The sequence below is a fragment of the Mustela putorius genome, unplaced genomic scaffold, assembly GCF_011764305.1.
Source record: "Mustela putorius furo isolate JIRA1106 unplaced genomic scaffold, ASM1176430v1.1 tig00000242_pilon_pilon_pilon, whole genome shotgun sequence".
NCBI classification, from domain to species: Eukaryota; Metazoa; Chordata; class Mammalia; order Carnivora; family Mustelidae; genus Mustela; species Mustela putorius.
This window is the reverse complement of record NW_025421325.1, coordinates 8,347,253-8,371,126: the sequence shown is the minus strand read 5'-3', so window position 1 is coordinate 8,371,126 and position 23,874 is coordinate 8,347,253. Positions and strand designations below refer to the sequence as shown.

The 23,874-nt window shown below is 34.3% G+C and overlaps 1 protein-coding gene across 2 annotated transcripts in view; it reads right to left on the bottom strand.

Moving 5' to 3' along the window:
• The window catches only part of LRBA (LPS responsive beige-like anchor protein), a 734,202-nt gene that overhangs the window by 142,075 nt on the left and 568,253 nt on the right, over window positions 1-23,874 (bottom strand). For both annotated transcript variants that reach the window (XM_013059156.2, XM_004758045.3), the window contains exon 47: window positions 6,640-6,792. In XM_013059156.2, the coding sequence (XP_012914610.2) occupies window positions 6,640-6,792 (153 nt within the window). The remainder of the gene's footprint in view (window positions 1-6,639; window positions 6,793-23,874) is intronic.

Below are 23,874 nucleotides of genomic sequence, written 5' to 3'. Positions count from 1 at the left end.
CTTGTGATCTCTCTCTACAAACAAATAAATAAAATCTTTAAAAAAATGGAAAAAATGGGCAAGGAGACAGACATGCATAGAGGGAGAATGCTATAAAGAGACAAAGAGAATATGGCTGTGTGCAAGACAAGAGGCCTGGAACAAATTCTTCCCTTCCTGCTCTCACAAGGAACCAACCCTGCTAAACTCTGATCTCAGATTTCAGAACTGCAAGTCAATAAATCTCTGTTGTTGAAGCCATCCAGTCTGTGGTACTTTATTATAGCAGCCTTAAGAAACTAATACAGTAACTCTCTCAACACCATAAACCCATCCTTCTCCACAGATCTTCAACATATTCTAGATTCTGTGTTCACTTCAGTTAGTCTATTTCTCCTAATCTCCCCTAATTACTACAGCTTTATAATAATTCTTGATATATAATAAAGTAGTCCCCATAACCTGTTCATATTCTCAGAGAAGGTCTTGGCTATAATTGATCCTTTGCCCTTTGTAATCTGTTTGTCGTATTTCTGTTGGGCCTTGAACTGGTTTTTACATTGAATTTATAAATAAGTTTGGGAAAATTAATACCCTAACAACATGGTACCTCTTTTTACCTACTTGGATGTCCTTTTTAAACTAAAAGTTTCAAAGTAAATTACATATCAGGGACAAAAGCAAACTGAACAATAGTAATTTTAGGTTTTGTTGTTGTTTTTTTTTCCCCCAAATTTCACACATAGCTGGCTCCCAATTCGCAGAGCTTTGGATCTGACAAGTGGAGGGGATGGGGAGGGGGTGGGAAGGATAGGTGTCCACAGTTGAGAATGATTAATAACTACAACCATAATGGCTATTTACATTGGCCACGTCACTATTAATGTGGAGAATGAAAAAGAAACTGGAAAAGAAACAATATAATAAAAGTAGGTTAGCTCCTGGTATTTCTACTCCAAGGAATAGAAAAATATTGCCTGGTAAGCTCTCTTAAGAAATACTTTTAAATGCCATTTCTCAGAAAATAGAAGCAAGGATATGAATAAAGGTTTAAAAAAATGCAATCCCTTTCAAATCTCAAAACTTTCAACTTTATAAAACTTTTGCTATACACTGCAATTTGAACATAATATGCCATTATAATAACCAAATTGCTATATCATTGTAAACTCAGTCGTTTCAAGCCGTAGGTCTTGCTATATGTGTATCTAGCACTATTTCATTAAGGACATAGATTTGTAGTCCCAACTATGCTGTCATCACTTGAGATTTGTAAATTTTTCTAATTCAAAGGAAAAAGTTATATAAGGTTGACCTAGTTCCTTCAGAGATATAAGAACTATGAAAGTTTAAGTTGAATAAATTTAAATTTTAGCATCAGGAAAAAAATAAGGTTGGCAGAGAAGTGAAATCTGAAAATTTTATTTTTTTTCCTCAGACAATAATACAAAAGTATATATCATCATTTTTAAGTTGTCTACATATCATCTGGAAAGGAGACAAAATACTCATTTTATTTTTCTTTACCTTCTAAAGGAAGTGACTACTAATGTCTGAAATAGTAGAGAAGACGAAAGCTACAGAAGATACACAAAAGCAAATGTGATTTTAACTGGTCACCTCAGGACAATCCATCAACAGAAGCCTTCCTTATTAGATTCATGCTACCTCTCAGCCTTAAGAAGCCTTCTACTTCAAAAACTTAAGCCATCAAAAATGAAGGAACCTCCAAAAAAGTAGAGATATTGTTTGTCTTCATCACTGAGTCTAACATTGCTGGTACATAGATAGGTACTCAGTAAATGCTTTAAATGAGTCAATTTCTTTTATTACAATTTGAATAAATTATATAACCTTCAGCTAAACCAAATGTTTCATTTCAACTTTTCATAAATATACCTATCATTACTGTTCAGAGTATGGGTTTGTCTCTTATTTCCACTTAAAACTTGAGGGGTCTAAGAAGCAATATAATATAGATCCATAACATCAACATTATATCATAAAAGATAATGATGAGCCGTCTGAACTCATACAGTGTTATATTAAAGTATGAAAGCCTGTTTCTCATTTTTATTTCTGAAGCAGTATTTGGAATAAAATTTTTTTTCTGGTTCAGGTAATAATAAATAACAGACCAATCTCTGGGATGTAGTTAAGACTGCTTTCGTTTTACACTGATTCTAACAGTTCAGAATAAAGAAAATATAATTTATTTATCTGAAAGACTAATCAGATAGGTGGATTTTCTTTCTAAAATACACAGGATATTGTCTCTGTACATAAATCCTACACTTTAGCCAATTTGCCAATTGGAAATCAAGTTGAAAATAAGATATTCATTACCTATAGAAAGCTCTGAGAATTAAAATGGTTAGGTAGGATAGTATTTATGCTCCTCTAACAAAAAGAAAAAATGTGGCATTACCAGTCGACCATCAAAATCATCCTCCTAAAAATATCTTACCCACTTGAATTAATATTTGGGCAACCAAATACATAAAAAAAAGTGCTGGGTATCTTAAAATGAGTATGTCAGTTAATTAATTCTGTGATCCCCTGCTACCAGTGGAGTACTGTACAATCTGTTATTATTCACTGTCCTATAGATCATCTGTTCTTGGTGCTGGTTTGTTCCAGGAAGAGAGACAGCTGCAACACTATATCCCTGTTCAACCTGAGGACCATCTGACTTTAATTGTAACACACAGCTTGATGTGGCTCTGGCTATGAGAAGCCAAAGTATCGTCTGTAATAATCTGGAAAAGCAGAAACCTGCCAACAGAGGGCTGAAAACAGGGACTTGTGCTGTCTGGCTGCCTGACGGGTTGCAGGAAATATGATTAATGAGTAAGGTATAATGATATCAGGAACCCGATTAGCACCACAAAAAGGTCACAGATCAAAGTAGTATGCATTTCATGAGCTACAATCACTGCATAAAATCTGTGGACTTGAAGAGGTAAACCAAAAAGAGGAGGAGGATAAAACCCTTATGTGATAACATGCTAACAAATACACAAAATACAATACTAATAATTTAATCACTTATAGAAAGAGGAAGTTATAAAATGAATCAATACAGACTATACTGTAGGAAAGCTCTGTTCATCATAGATATATGCTGAATATTTTTGAAACTGTATGAGTTATTGAATTCTTTCATAAAAACACCTGGTAAATAAAATCAAGTATTTTTCCTAATTGTAAATTTCAAAGATGAGATATAAATATTTGACTGTAAACTATGTTTGCAATTAATTTACAATGGATGTACTGTATGGTGACTAATATAACATAATAAAAAATTCAAGTATAAAAAAATTTGCAATGGAATTTTTATACAGTTAAGAATATAAGCTCAGGAGTGCCTGCGGGGGCTAAGTCCTTAAGCATCTGCCTTCAGCTCAGGGCATGATCACAGGAAACTGGGATGGAGTCCCCCATTGGGCTCCCTGCTAGTTGGGAAACCTGCCTCTCCCTCTCTCACTCCCCCTGCTTGTGTTCCCTCCCTCAGTGTGTGTCTCTCTCTGTCAAATAAATAAATAAAATTAAAAAAAAAAAAGAATATAAGCTTATTCAGAGCCTAAACTACGAAGACATAAAACTCACAGGAAGAGGAATCACTGGCACAAATGTTTAATAAAGCTAATGATTAGTTATAATAAATCTGTAATTAGTATTATAAAATGCTATTTTGTATATAATTTCATGGGCAGGCAACTGGAATCTGACTGCAAACAATGGAATAAGTTGCTACCTTCTTTTCTATGGTACCCTTGGGAAGCCCGTCCAAAACTGACATGGCTTTTCTCAGGTAATGATAGTGAGAGCAGAGATGGGAAGTACTATTAGGAGAGGAGCTTACCTCAATTTACACAATTAAATTTCCTTACTTGTCAAATACTATTGGAATGCTTTTAATATTACTTATTCAGATGTTTGATGCCTTCTACTCCTTTAAAGCAAATTAAGTACTCTAACAAATCTCTTGACCCTCTTAATTTAAGAGTACTAAATGGTAATAATTACTAGAGAGCTGGTTCTCTTGAGACTTAAAATGTTAAATAATATTTAAGAAAGTGTTCCAGGGGTGCCTGGGTAGCTCAGTGGGTTAAAGCCTCTGCCTTCAGCTCAGGTCATGATCCCAGGGTCCTGGGATGGAGCCCCACATCGGGCTCTCTGCTCAGCAGGGAGCCTGCTTCCCTTCCTCTCTCTCTGACTGCCTCTCTGCCTACTTGTGATCTCTGTCTGTCAAATAAATAAATAAAATATTTAAAAAAAAAAGTGTTCCAATAATAAAACAATCAGAACATGATTTAATTTTTTTCTTAAAAATATATTCCTGAAGAATGAGGATGATTATTTATACCTTTCAAATATTACATAAATGTTATTTTATATCTACCTAATAGGAAAACCATTTTTTAAAAATGATGAATCATCTGGGATGCAGAAGAAACCATTAAAAAATGAAAAGACAAACATATGTTAGATAAAAAACTTTTACAAAGAATATATGAAGATTGCCTACAATTAAATAAGAAAAACAGCCCAATTTAAAAATAGGCAAAAGATATGAATAGTTTACCAAACAACATATATGAGTAGAAAATAAGCCTGTGAAAAGGTAATCAATATCATTTGTCATTAGGGAAATACAAATTAAAATCACGAGATACCTACTATAGCAGCTAAAATAAATAATCCTGACAATACCAAGTCTTGGCAACTTCTTCTAATATGACCCAGAAATTAAACTCCTAGGAATCTATCCAAGAAAAATGAAAACAGATGTTCACCTTAAGACATACACAAGTATTTATAATAGGCTCAAACTGGGAACCCCAAATGTCCATGAATTGGTAAGTAAGTATGCAAAAATATATCTATACAATGGAATATTATGCAGCAATATAATACAATACAATATGCAACAATGTGGGTAAATCTCAAAAATATCATGCTAAATGAAGTAAGCCAAGCACACCAAGACTACACATTGCATGATACCATTTACATAAAAATCTCTTAAAACAAAACTATAGAGGCAAACAGTGGATACCTGGGACAAAAAGTCCCAGAGCAGAAACTGACTGCAAACAGGTACAAGGAAATTTCCTGGAGATAGGTGTTCTCAAGCTGGATTATGGTGATGGATACACAACTGTATAAATTTACTAAAACTCAAAGAACTGTACACTTTTAAAGGTGAGTTTTATGGCACATATATTATACCTCAATAAAAGCACTTTAAAAGGGTAATCACTGAAAGAAAATAATTATGGAATAACCATACCTTCTATTGTTTTTCATGAATCCCTGGGTGGGGTGTGTGGAATCATACAACCATAGACAACGGTCACATTTAAAGTACGACATCTCCCTCAGTATCTGTGAGAGCTAATCTTTGTCTTACACACTCATTTTAACTGTAATCCTCCAAAACACATGGGGTAAAAGTAAAAACAGTAAAACATGTATCTGAAGACTGTGAAAGAATAATGTTAGGTACTAATTTCCAAGTGCCAAATGTAAGCCAAAGAATATTCTAATTATTTTATATAGTATCTAAAATTCTATATTCATAATCTCCAGACTACATATGATGAAACCAAAGGTCAGAAAGGTTAAACTGCCTAGAGTCCCAAAAGTAGCAAAGTGATTCATCCAGGATTGGAGAAATTGGTCTAACTTTAAGGCCTATGTTCAGTCACCCTGCTTACTTTCAGTGTACATAATATGTGAAATTTGAGTAATAAAGGGATTGCAAATAGGATCTGAAAGACAGGATTAAAATACAAATGTTGGTATAAAAGGTAAGAAATGTGACTTAGAAATATAAAATGCAAGAATTTTCCTTAAGTGTAAATTAAAAACACAATGGAATTTAGATTTTACTCTTTTTTTTTTTTAAAGGAATCTCTACACCCAACATGGGGCTTGAACTCATAACCCTGAGATCAAGAGTTGCATGCTCCACCAAATGAGCGAGTCAGGTACCTTTAGATTTGACTTTTAATATGGAGTATGACAGAGATACTACTTTTCAAAACTGAGAGAAAAGCTCCTAGATTCCAAACTTTAATAAAACTTAAAGGCAAAAAGGAAAAAGACTTATTACTTTTTCATGAAATAATACAAGAATGCACAGAAGAGAGGACTTTAAAGAGTTCACTAGGGAGGAGTCCGAAGAACACAATGATTACTGTGCTTTTAAGTTTTTAAGTTTTCATGTTCTAAATATTACATGAAGAGTCCCTTGAAAAAAATACAAGATATAACATGAAAATCTTGTTTCTATTACCAAAAACGTGCAATGACCTTCTAACTTGGAGCATAGAATTATGCTATTTTCTTGGTACAAGAAACTCATGTTGCATAAAGCATATATTCCAGTTTCAGTTAATTCTGAATTATCATGTGCATATGAAAGTAACTTAAATTCTGCATAAAAGAATAAAAGAAACTGTTACACTTTTCAAGGCAATAAAATTTAATAAAATTTATATGGAAATTCACGAACTATTATGTCACTTTCAGTTAACTCTACTAACTATAGTTTTGTCCAGAAAACCAAGGGTTAACAATTATACCAACACATGAAAGATACTTTGAAAAGAGGCTCATGACAGACAGAGTAGATGATTACTATCTTACCAATCTGTTTATGCGAACAAATTCTTCTGAGGTTTTGGCCCAAGGAGGAAGTTCAACATCAGACACTACTGTCCCATCATCCATCACTCCAAGATTATAATTATTGAAGTTGACAAACATCTCAGGGAGATAATAAAATTCAGGGATCAACTCCTGTATAAAAATAAAAGACAATGTCATAAACTGTAGAATACTGACTACATATTCATAAAAGGACATGGTCATTTCCTATTGTGCAGAATTATAACAAAATAAACATAGGGAATTTTTTTCTTTCCCAATATATCATAGCTCTGATACTAAGCTACTATTAAGGTAGACACATCTCATCCAACCAAATTCCTTATTGGTTGGTTATATGCTTCCTTTCAGGAAAGTTATCATCTCAAAACTTTTAAATACCAACATTTGAGTATTAGCTGAGGTTTGATAAAATATAAACAGAGATTAACATGCTATAACAATAATAGCTTAAACTAAATTTTTTATGAGATATGTGGAACTTTTGCCAGAAAAAGCACAAAATCTTTATAAGTATTAAAATGCCACTTCATTGGTCCCTTCATCAACTAGGAAAATATTCATTACAGTTAGCCATGGCTTAGCAATATATTTTGCTCAGATTTCAAAACTCAAAACTCAAGTTTAGTTGTAATATACTACCTTTGATAAGAGATCAAAATTTGTAAGTCTAGAAAATGACCTGCAATAAAAAACTTGGTAAATTAAATATATGACTCTACTAAGAACATTTAAAACACACTTCAATAGGGTGTTTTATAAGCAGAAAAATGCAGCTAGTTAGGTTTTTGTGTACAATAAGTCTCATGTATAACTATTTCAGAGGTCCTGTAGACCAGACTTCAAATCCAGTCTCGACATGGGTCAGTGACTCAGTGGTCTTTCAGATACCCCCTCAGGGCCAGCTATGGCAGGCCTGGCTTTCCAAACAGTTGAGTAAAATAGGGAGGTCATCAGATTTTGGACAAGGTCAGTATGAACTCTCCAGAGCAAAGAAAAAAGATCCAGCAGGAATTAAGCTATTATCACCTCCGTCATCCATGCGAAATGTTGCTGGACTTTGAATTGTACATCCTTTGTTTACAATCACAATAATTAACTAAGCAGCATAGAAATTAGCTTGTCCTCCAAATGCCTGACAATCACCTGATCATTAGACTTGAAAAACATTTAAATTGAACAATTTTTTCCAAAAGGGAAGAACCTCTTAAAAGTTTAACCATAAATGAAATGTTATCACACAAAAATAGTATGACTTTCTCTCCAAAAATGATGCATATAGGTCTTAACTGATAAAAAGTGAAAGATACATGTGTGTTATTTTGTGTAACAAAAAGATACACTGGATATATTTGAAGTAACATTTCTTGAGATAAGTCAGGTACTAAAATAAACTCTTAATAAATCTTATCACATTTAATTGTAAGAACTTTACAAGGTATCACCTCCATTTTAAAAATGAACTAAGGTTGAAATAAGTTAATTAACTTGCCTGAGGTTATGCAGTTAATTTATGATAAATTTGGGCCTTAAATCAAGATTTGTCTAACTCTAAACCCTGTGTCCTTCATCATCAAACTAGCATGAGTTTTACTTCTTATAGAGGATACATAATACTAAACATTTTAAATACGAGTTTTTAGTATATATTTTAAGTAATTTTTTAAAAAGTAAAAAACTTTTCACTCCTTCAAAATAAGAAACTAATTCTTCTTAAAAAATATATATTATGTATGTGTATATACACACACACACACACACATTTATTATACAATACAATTAATCAAACAGGAATATTTTTATAGTATGCTTTAGTTATTTACCCAAATATGAAGATAAGTTATGTTATAACTATTATTAATTTGCTGAAGTGTGCATTCAATAAACTGCAACTTTGAGAAATTTTACCAAAATGTCTTACTTTCATTCCATATTACATGTGCTAACAAAAAAGAATGCTACTTTTCCAAAATCTTGTTCTACAATAAGAGGGAGGACTATACCTTTATATTCAAAGTATGACATTTCATAAAAATTTTAATACAAATGAAGTCTTCAAACCTTCCTAGCACTAAAATTCTTATGATTTTGTGTATCTGTCTCTATCTTCTACATGTGTCATTTTATCCAGGTTGATAAACAAACTGTACAAAACAGAAATGCTCTTCCTCATTCTAAGTTCTAAATTCAACGAACAGAAATATAGTTTGTTCCTGGCACACTATATTCAAACGTATAAACTTACTATGAATTTAAATGACTTTGTTGCTTTAATATGGACAGCACACTCTAATGAAAAATTCACTTAATTTAGCTAAATGGAGCAAAAATCACACATAAAACAACAAAAAAAATTTGATGAAAAATACAAAGAAAGCTATTTTAAACTTTTACAGTTTGTAGCGTACTATGTTAAACTTTCAGATATCATGCTGGGAGGAAAGTAGTAAATCATCAATTTCCATTTAATTACCACATATTTTGTGATTTCCTTCTAAAGATAGATATCCTGTAAATTTTGTACAATGGGCATTATAAAGTATTTCAAAGTTAAAAAGGAATAATTTATTAAATAAAAATAAAGCTTAATATTTCAATTGTTATTTACTGATACCAATTTACTCTCTATTTTTGACTTCTTACCCCATACCCCACCAATTTCAAAAAAGCAGTCATAGAGTTGGAGAACATATGGAGTGTCTAGAGTGGAAGCCTCTTGAAGACATCTTTTTTCTGTCTTTTGTCAAAGTCTAAGCAAACAGAGGAGATTACGTAAGATGTCCAGGAAGAAGCAGTATCAAAAGTTAGTATGTTAAGGATAGAAGTTAAAGAAGAAGGAAATTGTTCCCAAGATTAGGGAAATAAATTTCCCAAAATCTATATACAATCAGCTTTCTTTTGCCCTGAGGGGAAGAGGAAGGGATGAAGAGGTTAAGATTGTACCCCAGGGGACAGTAAATGGTGATCAGGGTTATGGCCTGCCCATACAGTACCTATGCATGAATTAGAAAAAGGCAATCCTTCTGGGCTAACAGAGCCAAAGGGAACTTGGTTTGGTAAGTGTACCACATGCTGGATTTCAGCTCCTATTCTTTCCTTCAGTCAAGTGCCAGCACATACATTCTGCCAAATGCCCAACATAGTTAGTCTCATGATGGTATACTTAGGGAAATTAGTGCATGGTCCCTTTGTAATCAGCAAATATTTCTTTGTAATCAGCAAATATTTCTTAACCCAAGTAGAGCTGCCTATTTCCAAAAAGCTTCCAAAAAGCTATGTGTCTTCGACAATGAGGATATGACGAATAAACAAGATAGACTGAAGATGTGAAGGCCAATTTCTATATATCACAGACTAGAAAAGGAGGTCTCTGCTCTATTCTCTAATGACTGTGAATGAATTTCCTACTAGCCTGATATGAAGAAGATCTGAATTCAAATTGGGACATTTCTTGAACAGTTGAGTTGGTAATTATGAATTTATACTCCAATAATAAAAAGATACTAATATATTTAGTGATAATTACCATAAGGAGACAAAACAGTAGGAAGAATGCAGTATGAGCAGAAATATAAACACAATGTGATAATTTATTTTATTAATAAAACTTTTGAACATAGTTATTGAATCATTATATTGTACCCCTGAACCTAATAACACTAGATGTTAATTATACTCAAATAAAAAAAAACAAGTTAAAATATAAAAAAAATTAAAAATAAAAGAATAATTCCTCTTCTTTGATTATTTTATTAAGCCTTAGGTAGGCTTATGAAGGTAATAGAACACATCATTTTCACAAAAAAGTATTTATTTAGTTTTTATTCTTTGCAGAAAACTGTGTTAAGATCTGGGATATAGAGACATGAGTATCTAAACTGCTCAGTAAAAGTGAAACAGTATATTTATTAGAATGTAACTGGTAGTAGGAACAAACAGCAGTCTAGGAATTCAAAAGAGAAAATGATGTCTAAAAGTTGGGGTCGAAAGAGATAGCTTTAGGCTAAATACCATAATACACTGTATTTCCCTAATACAACACTCATCAAACTGTACTGTAATTGTCTGTTCGCTTTTATCTCCCACTAAATTGAAGGCTCCATAAGATTGAGGACTTTACCTATCCTGTTCATCACTAAACCTCCAAAACCTAGGCACAGAGTGTAACACATATTTGGTATTTAGTAAAAATATGTTGATTGAAAAATGGCATTTAAAATAAGAAATAAATAACCAGAGAAGAAAGAGAGAATAGTCCTGACAGGGGAATATAGAGACTGAAATATGGGTATCACTTGCTTCTAATGATCAATGAAGAATGATATAATTGCTTTAGAGAGGACTAAATACATGCAGTGGGAGATATAGGTAGGATCAAAGTGTAGAAAGCCCTGAATGTCATGCTGTGAATTTTAGCTTTTTTTAACATGAAAGAAAAATTTTCCCATCAGGACATTTTAAAAATGAACATAAATTTATTTGTTTGTTTATTTATTTAAAAGATTTATTGGGCGCCTGGGTGGCTCAGTCACTTAAGCTTCTGCCTTCAGATCAGGTCATGATCCCACAGTCCTGGGATGGAGGCCCCCTCCCCCAGTTGGGATCCCAGATCAATGGCGAGTCTGTTTCTCCTTCTGCTCTACCCCAGCGCCTGTTCTCTCTCTCTCTCAAATAAATAAAATCTTTAAAAAAAAAAAAAAACCCAAAGGATTTATTTATTTATTTGAAAGAGAGAGAGAGAGAGCAAGAGAGTGTGGGGGTTGGGAGGAGGGGCAGAGAGAGAGGGAGAATCTCAAGTAGACTCCCCGCTGAGCACAGAGCCCTAACCCACAGGAGGCTCAATCTCATGACCCTGAGATGATGACTAGGGCAGAAATCAACAGCTGGACGCTTAACTGACCAAGCCACCCAGACACTACCCCCAAAATGAACATCAATTTAAAGATAAATATTCCCAACAAATTAAGAGTGAAGAGAAAGACTACAAAGAATTTACACTTAGTATAAAAAAATCATCCAATAAGCACAGTTATGTTGAATGAAGAAGTGAGCACATATACCTAAAACATTTTACAAATTCATTATAAGAAAGTCTGAATAAACCAGTTGATGGGAGTTGAATACCCTCTTATTATAAAACAAATACACTGAACTCCACTGAGATACAAACACTTGACAAAAAAGTATATATAATGCCTAAATTTTACTATGGATATAGTGACATTTAAGTATTTATATTTGCAGAATTCCAACTTAATCCTAAAAGTATCTTCCTGAAAGAACCATGCCTTAACACCCAAATATTAATATTAAGTTCAAAATTATCTCTTTTGACAGGTGATATTTAGTAACATAGTCAAAGATTATGTCTAATACTTCTAATGTACATTTACAATGTAAAGTATGTTTTACATTCATGAGAAGAAAACATTCAGCTCTGGATAAAAAACATATGCTCAGAAATTCTTTATAACACCAGTGGAAAATGATAAGTAAACAACACTGACAGAAGACAGAGATATTTATAATTCAAATTTTCTTCTGACTTGCTGACACTAATTTTACTCTCTTTCATTTAATTAGGCAGATGCATCTCAGAGGCAGGTAACATGGTCAAAATGTAGTATATCATCTCCTAAAAAAGATCTGGAAGGTTTAACCACAGGTTATACAACAGTTCAGGATAAGCCCATTGCTTTGATCACAAATCCTAAGGCTTTCATGGCATAATGACAAAGATTGGTTGTGACCACACATATGCTTTAGTTTTCTTTACTAAAGAAAACTAAATGGTTCCCATTGCTATGGCCTCTGCAGTGAGGTTGTATGATTCTCCTAATAAACACCAATTCTATCCATTCAAATAAAACTATCACTTCAATAATACCTGGGTAACCCTAGAAAATACTCATTTATTAACCTAAAGAAATAAGAAAATCAATACTAAAGATAAAACAAAAGATGCTACTATAGAGCTATGGTTAAATTTTTATTCTATTCTTACTAAATTATAAAATCCTGACAACTCAAATATGAGCATAATAGCACGATAACGAAATTAATGTATATTGCTTTGGGGACACGGACAGTAAAAAGGATGTGAAAACAAAATTTTTGCTTTTCACCATTTGGAAGATGATATATTTTATTAAGGGAGAAAAAAATAAGCTTTATTAATAGTGAAACAATTATGAACAAGTTATGAAAAAATAATGAACATGTTCCAAAACATTTTGAAATTCAAATATTTATTTTGTTAGCCCCAAAATGAGAAAAACATTTTTAAAAAACTGATTAGAGTTGAGTTGTACCTATAAATAATTTTAAATAGACAGCATATTAGAAAGTTTTCAAATTGATACTTAAATTTAGTTTCTCTTTATTTGGTAGATAAAATGCCATTTTCTCCTTTAATGAAATAAAAATAATAGTAATTTTTAAAATTAGAGAAGGAAAAAATAATCTATAATCCTTCTAGATAGATCCAATAAATATCATGTGGTTTTAGATATTATAAAAACTTTCCTTTCAAATCCATTTAAATAAAGAAAAATCATGAATTACAAACCAATAAATAATAGATAATCTATACCAATCTAATACAGTAGAGAGAATAATTGGGTTTAAATCCTGTCTACTCAACTGACTGGTCACATGCCCTTAATTTAATTTTTCTGACCCTTATTCACCTGCATTGTCATTTTGAAACACAGGCTTGTTGTGAGGCTTAGAATATAAAATTCTATAGGCATGTATGATATTATTATTATTGTTACTATAATTGTTATTAATATGACCCTCAATAAAAATCCAAAATTACAGACTCAACTTAACTCATAGTGAAAGTAAACAGGTTATTCATGGAATTATGCCCATTCATAAAAACATTTAACATAATTCTAAGGGCATTTAAAAAACTTAATTTGTAAAAATAAAATGTCCACAAAAATATTTGACTTAACAAATTCCTACTAAGTAAACAACACATTTTAAAAATATGTATTTAGGGGCGCCTGGGTGGCTCAGTGGGTTAAAGCCTCTGCTTTCTGCTCAGGTCCTGATCCTAGAGTCCTGGGATTGAGCCCCACATTGGGCTCTTTGCTCCGCAGGAAGCATGCTCCTCCTCAATCTCTGCCTGTCTCTCTGCCTACTTGTGATCTCGGTCAAATAAATAAATAAAGATCTTTAAAATAAATAAATAAATAAATATGTATTTATTGTTTATTAGCAATGATGGTATAGCTTAACATTTCTCACTTTCTGATGAAGACCCTAAATATTTTATAGTTCTCTCCTGCTATGAACATATTTTGCACTTCTATATTTGGACTGGACATCTTCACTGAGCTGTGTCCTACTTCATCCCCTGTTTTAAAGGCAAGTGTAATTTGGAAAGAGATAATGGACAGTAATAATGCAAACAACGGGCGAGGTGTAACTGCCATAAATAAAATGCCCGCCTTAAATCCTTTCTGAAACAAGTTGTAAAATACATATATATATACACACACTTATTGCTATGAGTATGGGGGAGAACAGTTAATATCTATGTCTACAAACATACTAATGAGCAGCCCACATTTTTAAATGAACAAAAATATCACAAGATCACTGTTCAAAAAACAAATCACAGCTGATGTGTGTACATTTTTATAATTCAGGAAGACAGGCACATTTTCTAAGTGCCTTAAAAGATTTTTTTTCCTGCCTCATACATAAGTAGCATAAGAAAAATATTCAATGTTTCAAGCAATATCTATCAAAGAACAAAATAATGGTTCATTGTAAACGAAAGAGTAAAAGGTTACCTAAATGCTAAAAAAAAAAAAAAAAGTACATAGTTACAACATTTAATCTATTGATACATAAAGAAGGGTTAAAGAGATGTGGTTAAATGAACAAATCTGAAAGGTACACATAAGTTGTATATAAAAACAAAAATGAATATATACACAATGGAATACTATGCAGCCATCAAAAGAAATGAAATCTTGCCATTTGCGACAACGTGGATGGAAGTAGAGGGTATCATGCTTAGTGAAATAAGTCAATCGGAGAAAGACAACTATCATATGATCTCCCTGATATGAGGAAGTGGAGATGCAACAAGGGGGGGTAAAGGGGGTGGGAGAATAAATGAAACAAGATGGGACTGGGAGGAAGACAAACCATAAGTGACTCTTAATCTCACAAAACAAACTGAGGGAAGGGGGGTGGGGTTATGGACATTGGGGAGGGTATGTGCTGTGAAGTGTGTAAACCTGGTGGTTCACAGACCTGTACCACTGGGGATAAAAATACATTATATGTTTATTTTTAAAAAATAATAAATAAAAAATTAAAAAGAAACAAGAATGAATAGATATGTAGTTCTGTTAGAGTATGAATGTTTTACACTGTTAAGAGACAGGTGAGTCAGCTTAAACTCAATCTCATGTGGATGTGAGTGTGAAAGAGATAATGATGGAAAAATGCAAAAGACAGACAGAAAAACGGGAGGGAGGGAGGACATATGCCAGAAATGTGCAAAGGATGTATGAAAAAGGTGGGATTTTAATTTAAGTTTCTTTCAGCATTTAAAAAATTCTAATTTAAAAGTATGTCTGAAAACAGAAGAATAATGAGACTATTTTAACAAAATAAAACTACTGAATAATCGAAGTTTAAGCTTTAAAAAAAAAAACAAATGTATCAAGAAATACATTTCTAGCAATTATGCTCTATTAGCTATAGCTAAATACTTCCTTATAAATGGCTCTAACGCTGATGCCATCAGCCTCAATGGAATATATTATGGTAGAAGGCATGCTTATAGAGGAAAAAAGGAACCTAATTTACCTTCAGATAACAGAATCCTGGGATTTCTGAGGCAGTAGTCAAAGGACTCATGTTCTTTTTTTTTTTTTTTAAGATTTTATTTATTTATTTGACAGACAGAGATCACAAGTAGGCAGAGAGGCAGACAGGGAGAGGAGAAAGCAGGCTCCTTGCTGAGCAGAGAGCCCAATGCAAGGCTCAATCCCAGGACCCCAGGATTATGACCCAAGCCGAAGGCAGAGGCTTTAACCCACTGAGCCACCCAGGTGCCCCAGGACTCATGTTCTTAAAAATCTCACAAGACAAAAATAAAGTTATTCTATTATTATCTCCATTTTGATCATATCCATTATTTAACAAACATGTAGATACTTAAAACTTTTAAAAAATATTTTTTTTTATTTATTTGTCAGAGAGAGAGAGCATAAGCAGAGGGAGCACAAGGCAGAGGGAAGAAGCAGGCACCCCAATGAGCAGGGAGCTTGATGTGGGGCTCAATCCCAGGACCCTTAGATCATGACCTGAGCCAAAGGCAGACGGTTAACTGACTGAGCCACCCGGATGTCCCTATAATTAAAACTTTTAAGAGTTAATTCTTTTTTTTTTTTTTAAGACTTTAAGTACAGGGATAGGGGGAACATTCTTCAACTTCATAAATCTAACTATGAAAAATCCACAATGAATATCATCTTCAGTGGGGAAAAGCTGATAGCCTTCCCTTTGAGATCAGGAACATGACAAAGATGACCACTCTTGCTACTGTTGTTCAACAAAGTACCAGAAGTCCTAGCAACAGCAACAGCAATCAGACAACAAAAAGAAATAGAAGGTATTCAAATTGGCAAAGAAGAAGTCAAACTCATTATCTTCACAGATGACATGATACTTTGTATGGAAAACCCAAAAGACTCCACCCCCAAACTACTAGAACTCAAATAGCAATTCAGTAATGTGGCAGGATACAAAATTAATGTAGAGAAATCAGTTGCTTACTTATACACTAACAATGAAAATATAGAAAGGGAAATTAGAGAATTGATTCCATTTACTATAGCATCAAGAACCATAAGATACCTGGGAATAAACCTAACCAAAGATATAAAGGATCTGTACTCGAGGAACTATGGAATACTCACAAAAGAAATTGAAGAAGACACAAAAAGATGGAAAAGCATTCCATGCTCATGGATTGGAAGAATAAACATTGTTAAAATGTCTATATTGCCTACAGCAATCTATACTTTCAATGCCATCCGGATCAAAATTCCACCAGCATTTTTCAAAGGGCTGGAACAAACAATCCTAAGACTTGTATGGAACCAGAAGAGACCCTGAATTGCTAAGGAAATGTTGAAAAAGAAAAGCAAAACTGGGGGCATCACGTGGCCAGATTTCAAGCTTCACTACAAAGCTGTGATCACCAAGACAGAATGGTACTGGCACAAAAACAACACTTAGACCAGTGGAACAGAGTAGAGAGCCCAGATATGGACCCACAACTATATGGTCAAATCATCCTTGACAAAACAGGAAAAAAATATACAGTGGAAAGGACAGTCTCTTCAATAAATGGTGCTAGGAAAATTGAACAACTATGTATAGAAGAATGAAACTCAACCATTGTCTTACACTGTACACAAAGATAAACTCAAAATGGGTAAAAGACCTCAACATGAGGCAGGAATCTATCAAAATCCTAGAGAACAGAGGCAGTAACCTCCCCAACATCGGCCACAGCAACTTCTTTCAAGTCATGTTTCCAAAGGCAAAGGAAACAAAAGCGAGTACGAACTTTTGGGACTTCATCAAGATCAAAACTTTCTTCACAGCAAAGGAAACAGTCAACAAAACAAAGGAGAAGACGTTTGCAAATGACAATACAAAGGGCTGATATCCAAGATCTATAAAAAACTCCTCAAACTCAACACACACAAAACAGATAATCACGTCAAAAAATGGGCAGAAAACATGAACAGACACTTCTCCAAAGAAGACATACAAATGGCTAACAGACACATGAAGAGATGTTCATCATCATTAGCCATCAGGGAGATTCAAATCAAAACCACACTGAGATACTACCTTACACCAGTTAGAATGGCCAAAATAAAAAAAAAAAAAACAGTAAACAACAAGTGTTGGAGAGGATGTGGAGAAAGGGGAAGCCTCTCACACTGTTGGTGGGAATGCAAGTTGGTGTGGCCACTTTGGAAAACAGTGTGGAGATTCCTTAAGAAATTAAAAATAGAGCTACCCTATGACCCTGCAATTGCACTTCTGGGTATTTACCCCAAAGATACTGATGTAGTGAAAAGAAGGGGCATCTGTATCCCAAAGTTCATAGCAGCAATGGCCACAGTTGACAAACTGTGGAAAGAACCAAGATGCCCTTCAATGGACGAATGGATAAAGAAGATATGGTTCCTATATACAATAGAATATTATGCCTCCATCAGAAAGGATGAATACCCAACTTTTGTAGCAACATGGACGGGACTGGAAGAGATTATGCTGAGTGAAATAAGTCAAGTAGAGAGAGTCAATTATCATATGGTTTTGCTTATTTGTGGAGCATAAGGAAGAACATGGAGGACATTGAGAGATGAGGAGAAATAAGTTGGGGAAAATCAGAGGGGGAGACAAACCATGACAGACTATGGATTCTGAGAAACAAACTGAGGGTTTTGGAGGGGAGGGGACTGGTAGGTACTAAGGGGGGCACGTATTGCATGGAGCACCAGGTGTGGTGCATAAACAATGAATTTTGGAACACACAGAAAAAAATTAAATTAAAAAAATAAAAATAAAGAGTTTATTTATTTGACAGAGAGAGCAAGAGAGCACAAAAAGGGGAAGCAGCAGAGAGAGAGGGAGAGCAGACTCCCTGCTGAGCAAGGAGCCCGATACAGGGCCCAACCCTAGGACCCTGGGATCATGTCCTGAGCTGAAAGCAGATGCTTAACTGCCACCCAAACACCCCTAAGAGTTAATTCTTAAAGCTAGAACACATTCCTGCAACATTACTAATAGTAATTTATTAAAAAATTTATAATCTATTAGGATTTAATTACATTCTCTCTACTTAAATTTAAGTATGAAATATGCTATATTAATCCTACTCATTTTTTAAGTTAATACACATTTTACATTCATTACTAATAATACACAATTATAGGTTTTTAATTCAATATCCAAGATGTGACCTGGATATCTAAGATGTGACCAGTACAGAATGTCCATATAGACTTCTTTTGTAAAGCTATAACAGTAATAGCTCAATCTGTCTTAATTATAAAAATTCAGAAAATGAAACTATTCTCACCTCTTGATTGGCAGATGACATTTCAGCTATCAGTTGTCTTGTGGACAGAAAAGCCCTTCCTAAAATATGAAGCATTAGTAACACCATTCCATGTGGATCACTTATCGACCTAGGTTTTGCTATTCCCTTCCAGCTGGAATGGCCATGTACTCTCTTTTCTCTAAAAATGACCTTTCAATGTCTCCCAGTCCCTTTCACTGATTCTGCTTTACTTGACTTTTTTTTTTTTTAAAGATTTTATTTATTTATTTGACAAAGATAGAGAAAGCAAGAGAGGGAACTCAAACAGGGGAAGTAAGAGAGGGAGAAGCAGGCTTCCTGCTGGCAGGGAGCCCAATGCGGGGCTTGAACCCAGGACTCTGGGATCATGATGTGCGCTGAATGCAGACACTTAATGACTGAGCCACCCAGGCACCCCCTTTTTACTTGACATTTTAAAATCTATTTATTCTTGGGGCACCTGGGTGGCTCAGTGGGTTAAGCCTCTGCCTTAGGCTCAGGTCCTGATCCCAGGGTCCTGGGATCGAGTCCCACATTAGGCTCCTTGCTCAGTGCAGAGCCTTCTTCTCTCTCTTCCTCTGCCTGCTGCTCCCTGCTTGTGTGCTCATTCTCTCTCTAATAAATAAAATCTTCTTTAAAAAAGTTTAAGAAAAAGAAAACCGATTTATTCTTTCATTCATTCAACCAATATTCACTGATTTCTAATTAAACGCAAGGCACTGTTCAAAATGCTAAGGTTACAAGATAAATAATACAAAAAGTCCCTTCTTTCATAAAGCTCTAATGATGGAGACATAAACAAACTAATATGTATGTATCATATCAAATAGTGGCAAGCACTATGTAAAAAAAATAAAACAAAATGAGAGAAAGTGCAGATACCTAGGGAAAAGGTATAGATCCATAGATGGATCTGGATGGTACTCTGCTAAGTGAAATAAGTCAGATGGAGAAAGAGAAATACCCTATGATTTCACTTAAATGTGAAGTCTAAAACCAAAAATGAAAAAGCAAACAAACAAATATGGAAACAGAGTCATACAGAGTCAGAGAACAATCTGGTGGTTGCCAGAGAGAAGGGAAGTAGGGGGCTGAGGAAAGTAGGTGAAAGTGATTAAAAGGAACAAACTTCCGGGGCACATGGATAGCTCAGTCGGTGGAGCATGTTACTCTTGATCTCCGGATTGTGGGTTTAAGCCCCATGTTGGGTGTAGAAATTACTTAAAAATAAAATCTTAAAAAAAAAAAAGGAACAAACTTCCAGTTATAAAATAAGTCAAAGAGATGCATGGCATAAGGAATATAGTTAATAATATAACTTTGTATGGTGACAGATGGTAGCTACATTTATCATGGTGATCACTCTGTAATTATATAAATGTTGAAGCATTATGTTGCACACCTGAAATTAATATGATATTGTATGTCAGCCATACTTCAAATGAATTAAAAAAAATAAACAACTTTATGTCATTCTATCCCTATAGCCAACCAAATGCTGAATTCTGAAGAATTAACCCATCCCTGAATTCATCCCCTAAACCACTTAACTAGTTGAGGCTTTTATCATCTTTCCCTTTAACTAACTGTAATAGCCTCCTAACATTTCTCCTGACCTCCAGCTCTCATCTTTTTTCCCCATCTCTTCCACTTTTCCCCCAGCGGGATCTATCTTCCATACTGCTGCCAAAGCTCTTTCTTCTTTCACGGTGCTTCCGCTTAAAAATCTTAAATGGTTCCTCATGATCTATAGCAGGGGATGGTAAACAACAGCCTATGGAACAAAAATGACCTGCCAGCTGTTATTGTAAATAAACTTTTATTGTAATATAGTCACACTCACTTGTATACATATTGCCTATGGCTGCTTTTACACTACAGTGGTAGAACTGAGTATCTGTGATATGGACTGCAAATTGAAAAATATTTATTATTTGGCTATTTGCAGAAAAATTTTGCTGAACTGACCTACAGAACTAAGACAAATATCTTTAGAATGTTACCAATAATCTTTATATGAGATCACAATGGCCTTTCAGCATCTCTCCTTTATGTTTCCTAAACACCAAAGCATGTAAGACCAGTTAGCAGACCAATAAACATTTCCCAATGTGCCAATTTTGTCAATCTGACTTTACACATGTCATTTTCCTTGCTCAGAATTCACAAAGTATTAATTTAAAAAATATTTTATTTAGTGTCCACTATGTTCCAGGTAGTGCTTTAAGCTCTAAGAAAAAACCACTGAGCAAAACAGTCCAATTCATGTTATCATGGAGCTAATGTTCCATCAAGATAAGACATAAAAAGCAAATGAATATATTTATGTCAGATGGTGAGTAACATGAAAAAAAATGAAACTGGAAGTGAGTAAAAGGGTTGTGGTAAGGGATGTAATTTCAAATGGAGAGGACAGAGAAGTCCTTAATAAGGTGACATTTGAACAAAGACGAGGAAAGAGTGAAGGAATCAAGCCATCTAAAGGAAATTTTCAGGAAAAAGGAAAAATAAAAACATAAATCTGGGAGGTTTGTTAGGACTCTCTGGCATCCTTTGAGATACAAGTCCAGTCTCACTCTATAAAGTGACTCACAACCTCACCTCCCCAGTCAGAATTATCTTATTATGCCACTTATCACTATCTAAGTTGTATTAAAAATAGTTTTAAATATACCTGTCTTTATCATCAGAAGGTATGTGAAATAAAGTGCTATGTTTACATTACCCTTTGATTCCAAGTGCTGTCTAATATATATTGCATGTGATAAATAATCAATAAATGCTGACTTAGGTATGTTTTTGAGGATTTTAGTTCAGTTGTCATAGGAAGTTTTTTGCCTAAAGGCAGGGAGCTAGATACTTATTTCCTAACTAAACCTGCTCTTCTGTGTTCTCTCCACACATGTCCAAGTCGAATTTAATTTCTCTCTCTGTCTTTCATCTTACAAGACCAATCAATTACCAGATGTCAACAGTTCTTACCTTCTAAACACGTATTAAATTCACCTACATTTCTCATCTACCATTGTCACTGCTGAGTTCAAGACTCCACTCTCTCATTATTTTAACAGCTTACTGATTGCTTCACTCTTGCTTATAGTGTAATATATCTTCAAACTCCAACCACAGTGTTCTCTTAAAACCACAAAATCTGCTCATGTCTCTTTTCTCCCCCAACCCAATGTCTCCTTACTGTCCCTAGATAAATTTCAGCCTCCTTACCAAAACTTATATGGCCCCTCATGTTAGGCCTTGGATTTCCTCTCCTCTCTTCTCTTCATGCTATAACTAGGAGCCCACATAGCCTTAATTATACTGAACTGCTGGGACTGTTTTATTGTCAGTATCTCTTCTAAGGAGTAAGTTCATTAGAGGCAATGGCTGTGTCTTATTTGGTACTCATATTACAACCAGGGCCTGACAATGTATAAATATAATTAAAATAAAAAGTTTAAAATTAAATATTATCTCAGGACTCCCTCAAACTTCTTACTCAAATTTTACTAAAATTCCAGCATAGGTTATTTTAGTACTCTATTATTGTCCTAAATTCTGGGGTTCTGGTGAAGCATGGTTCTCCAATAATGTTCATTTTAGATCCATGTACTATTGAGCTCCATTCTGAAATAATGAACCTAGGTGATATTTATGATTCCTTTCACTATTCAACCCTACATATTCATAATTTCTATGGGAGAGAAGGAAAAGAGTTTAAATTGAGCAAGTCTGATTGTACTTAATCATTAAATTAAATGTATTGACAGTAAGGTCCCTGAAATGAGATTGTTGCCTCAAACCAGGGGAAAAATCAGTGACATGAACTGCATAGAAAAGCTTAGATATTTATGTAATATTTAGATGTGATTACCTAGTCAAATTAATTCAAATTTTATGAGTCCATGATTGGCTTCACAAAATTTGGCCATAATAGCTCAGTATTTTGCACTTAAGTTTCTAAACTTAAGGTTGTTATTCAGAGAGAGAGAGAGAAAATGCACATGGGCTAGCACACAAGGGTGTGCTAGTGATACACAAAAGGGTGGAGGGGTGGGGGGGTGAGAGGTACAGTGCAGGGCAGAAGGAAAGGGAGAGAGAAGCTTAAGCAGGCTCTATCCCCAAGGCAGGGCCTGACCCTGGGCTTGATCTCCCAACCCTGAGATCATGACTTGAGCCAAAATCAAGAGTTGGATGATTAACTGACTAAGCCATCCGGGTACCCTTCAAGTGAGTTTTTTTTTTTTTTTTAAAGATTTTATTTATTTATTTATTTATTTGACAGAGAGAAATCACAAGTAGACGGAGAGGCAGACAGAGAGAGACAGAGGGAAGCAGGCTCCCCGCTGAGCAGAGAGCCCGATGCGGGACTCGATCCCAGCACCCTGAGATCATGACCTGAGCCGAAGGCAGCGGCTTAAACCACTGAGTCACCCAGGCGCCCCTCAAGTGAGTTTTTTAAGACTTGGAACACCAAATCTGCTGGGGATTTTAAAATTATTATTTATCACCATGATCATTTACCAACCCAATTTTGGAACATCCTATTTCAATCTTCAAGAATGCCTATTATTGCTACTACCCATCAATATTTAAATGAAATACATCAGAAATATTGTTCTAAGCATACATGGCTTGATAGGAGCCATTAGCTACAAGTGGCTATTAAACACTTGAAATGTGGTGAGTCTAAATAGAGATGTGTTATTAAAAATAAGAAATACATACCAGATCTCAAAAGCAGTATGAAAAAAGAATGCAATATATCTAAGTAATAACTTTATATTGGTTACATGTTGAAATAACAGTATTTTGGATAACAAAATTAATTTCACATGGCTCTTTTCATGTTTTAAAATGTGACCATGAGAAAATTTAAAATTACACATGTGTCTGGCAATTGTGGCTTGCATAATTTTTTAAGCCTACTTTTTAAAAAAAAATTATTAATTTTAAAGAGAGAGAGAACAAGAAAGAGTGCAGGGTGAGGGGCAGAGGGAGAGGGAAAGAGAACTCAAGCAAACTCCAGGCTGAGCATGGAGCCCAAAGTGGGGCTCTATTTCACAACCATAAGATTAGGA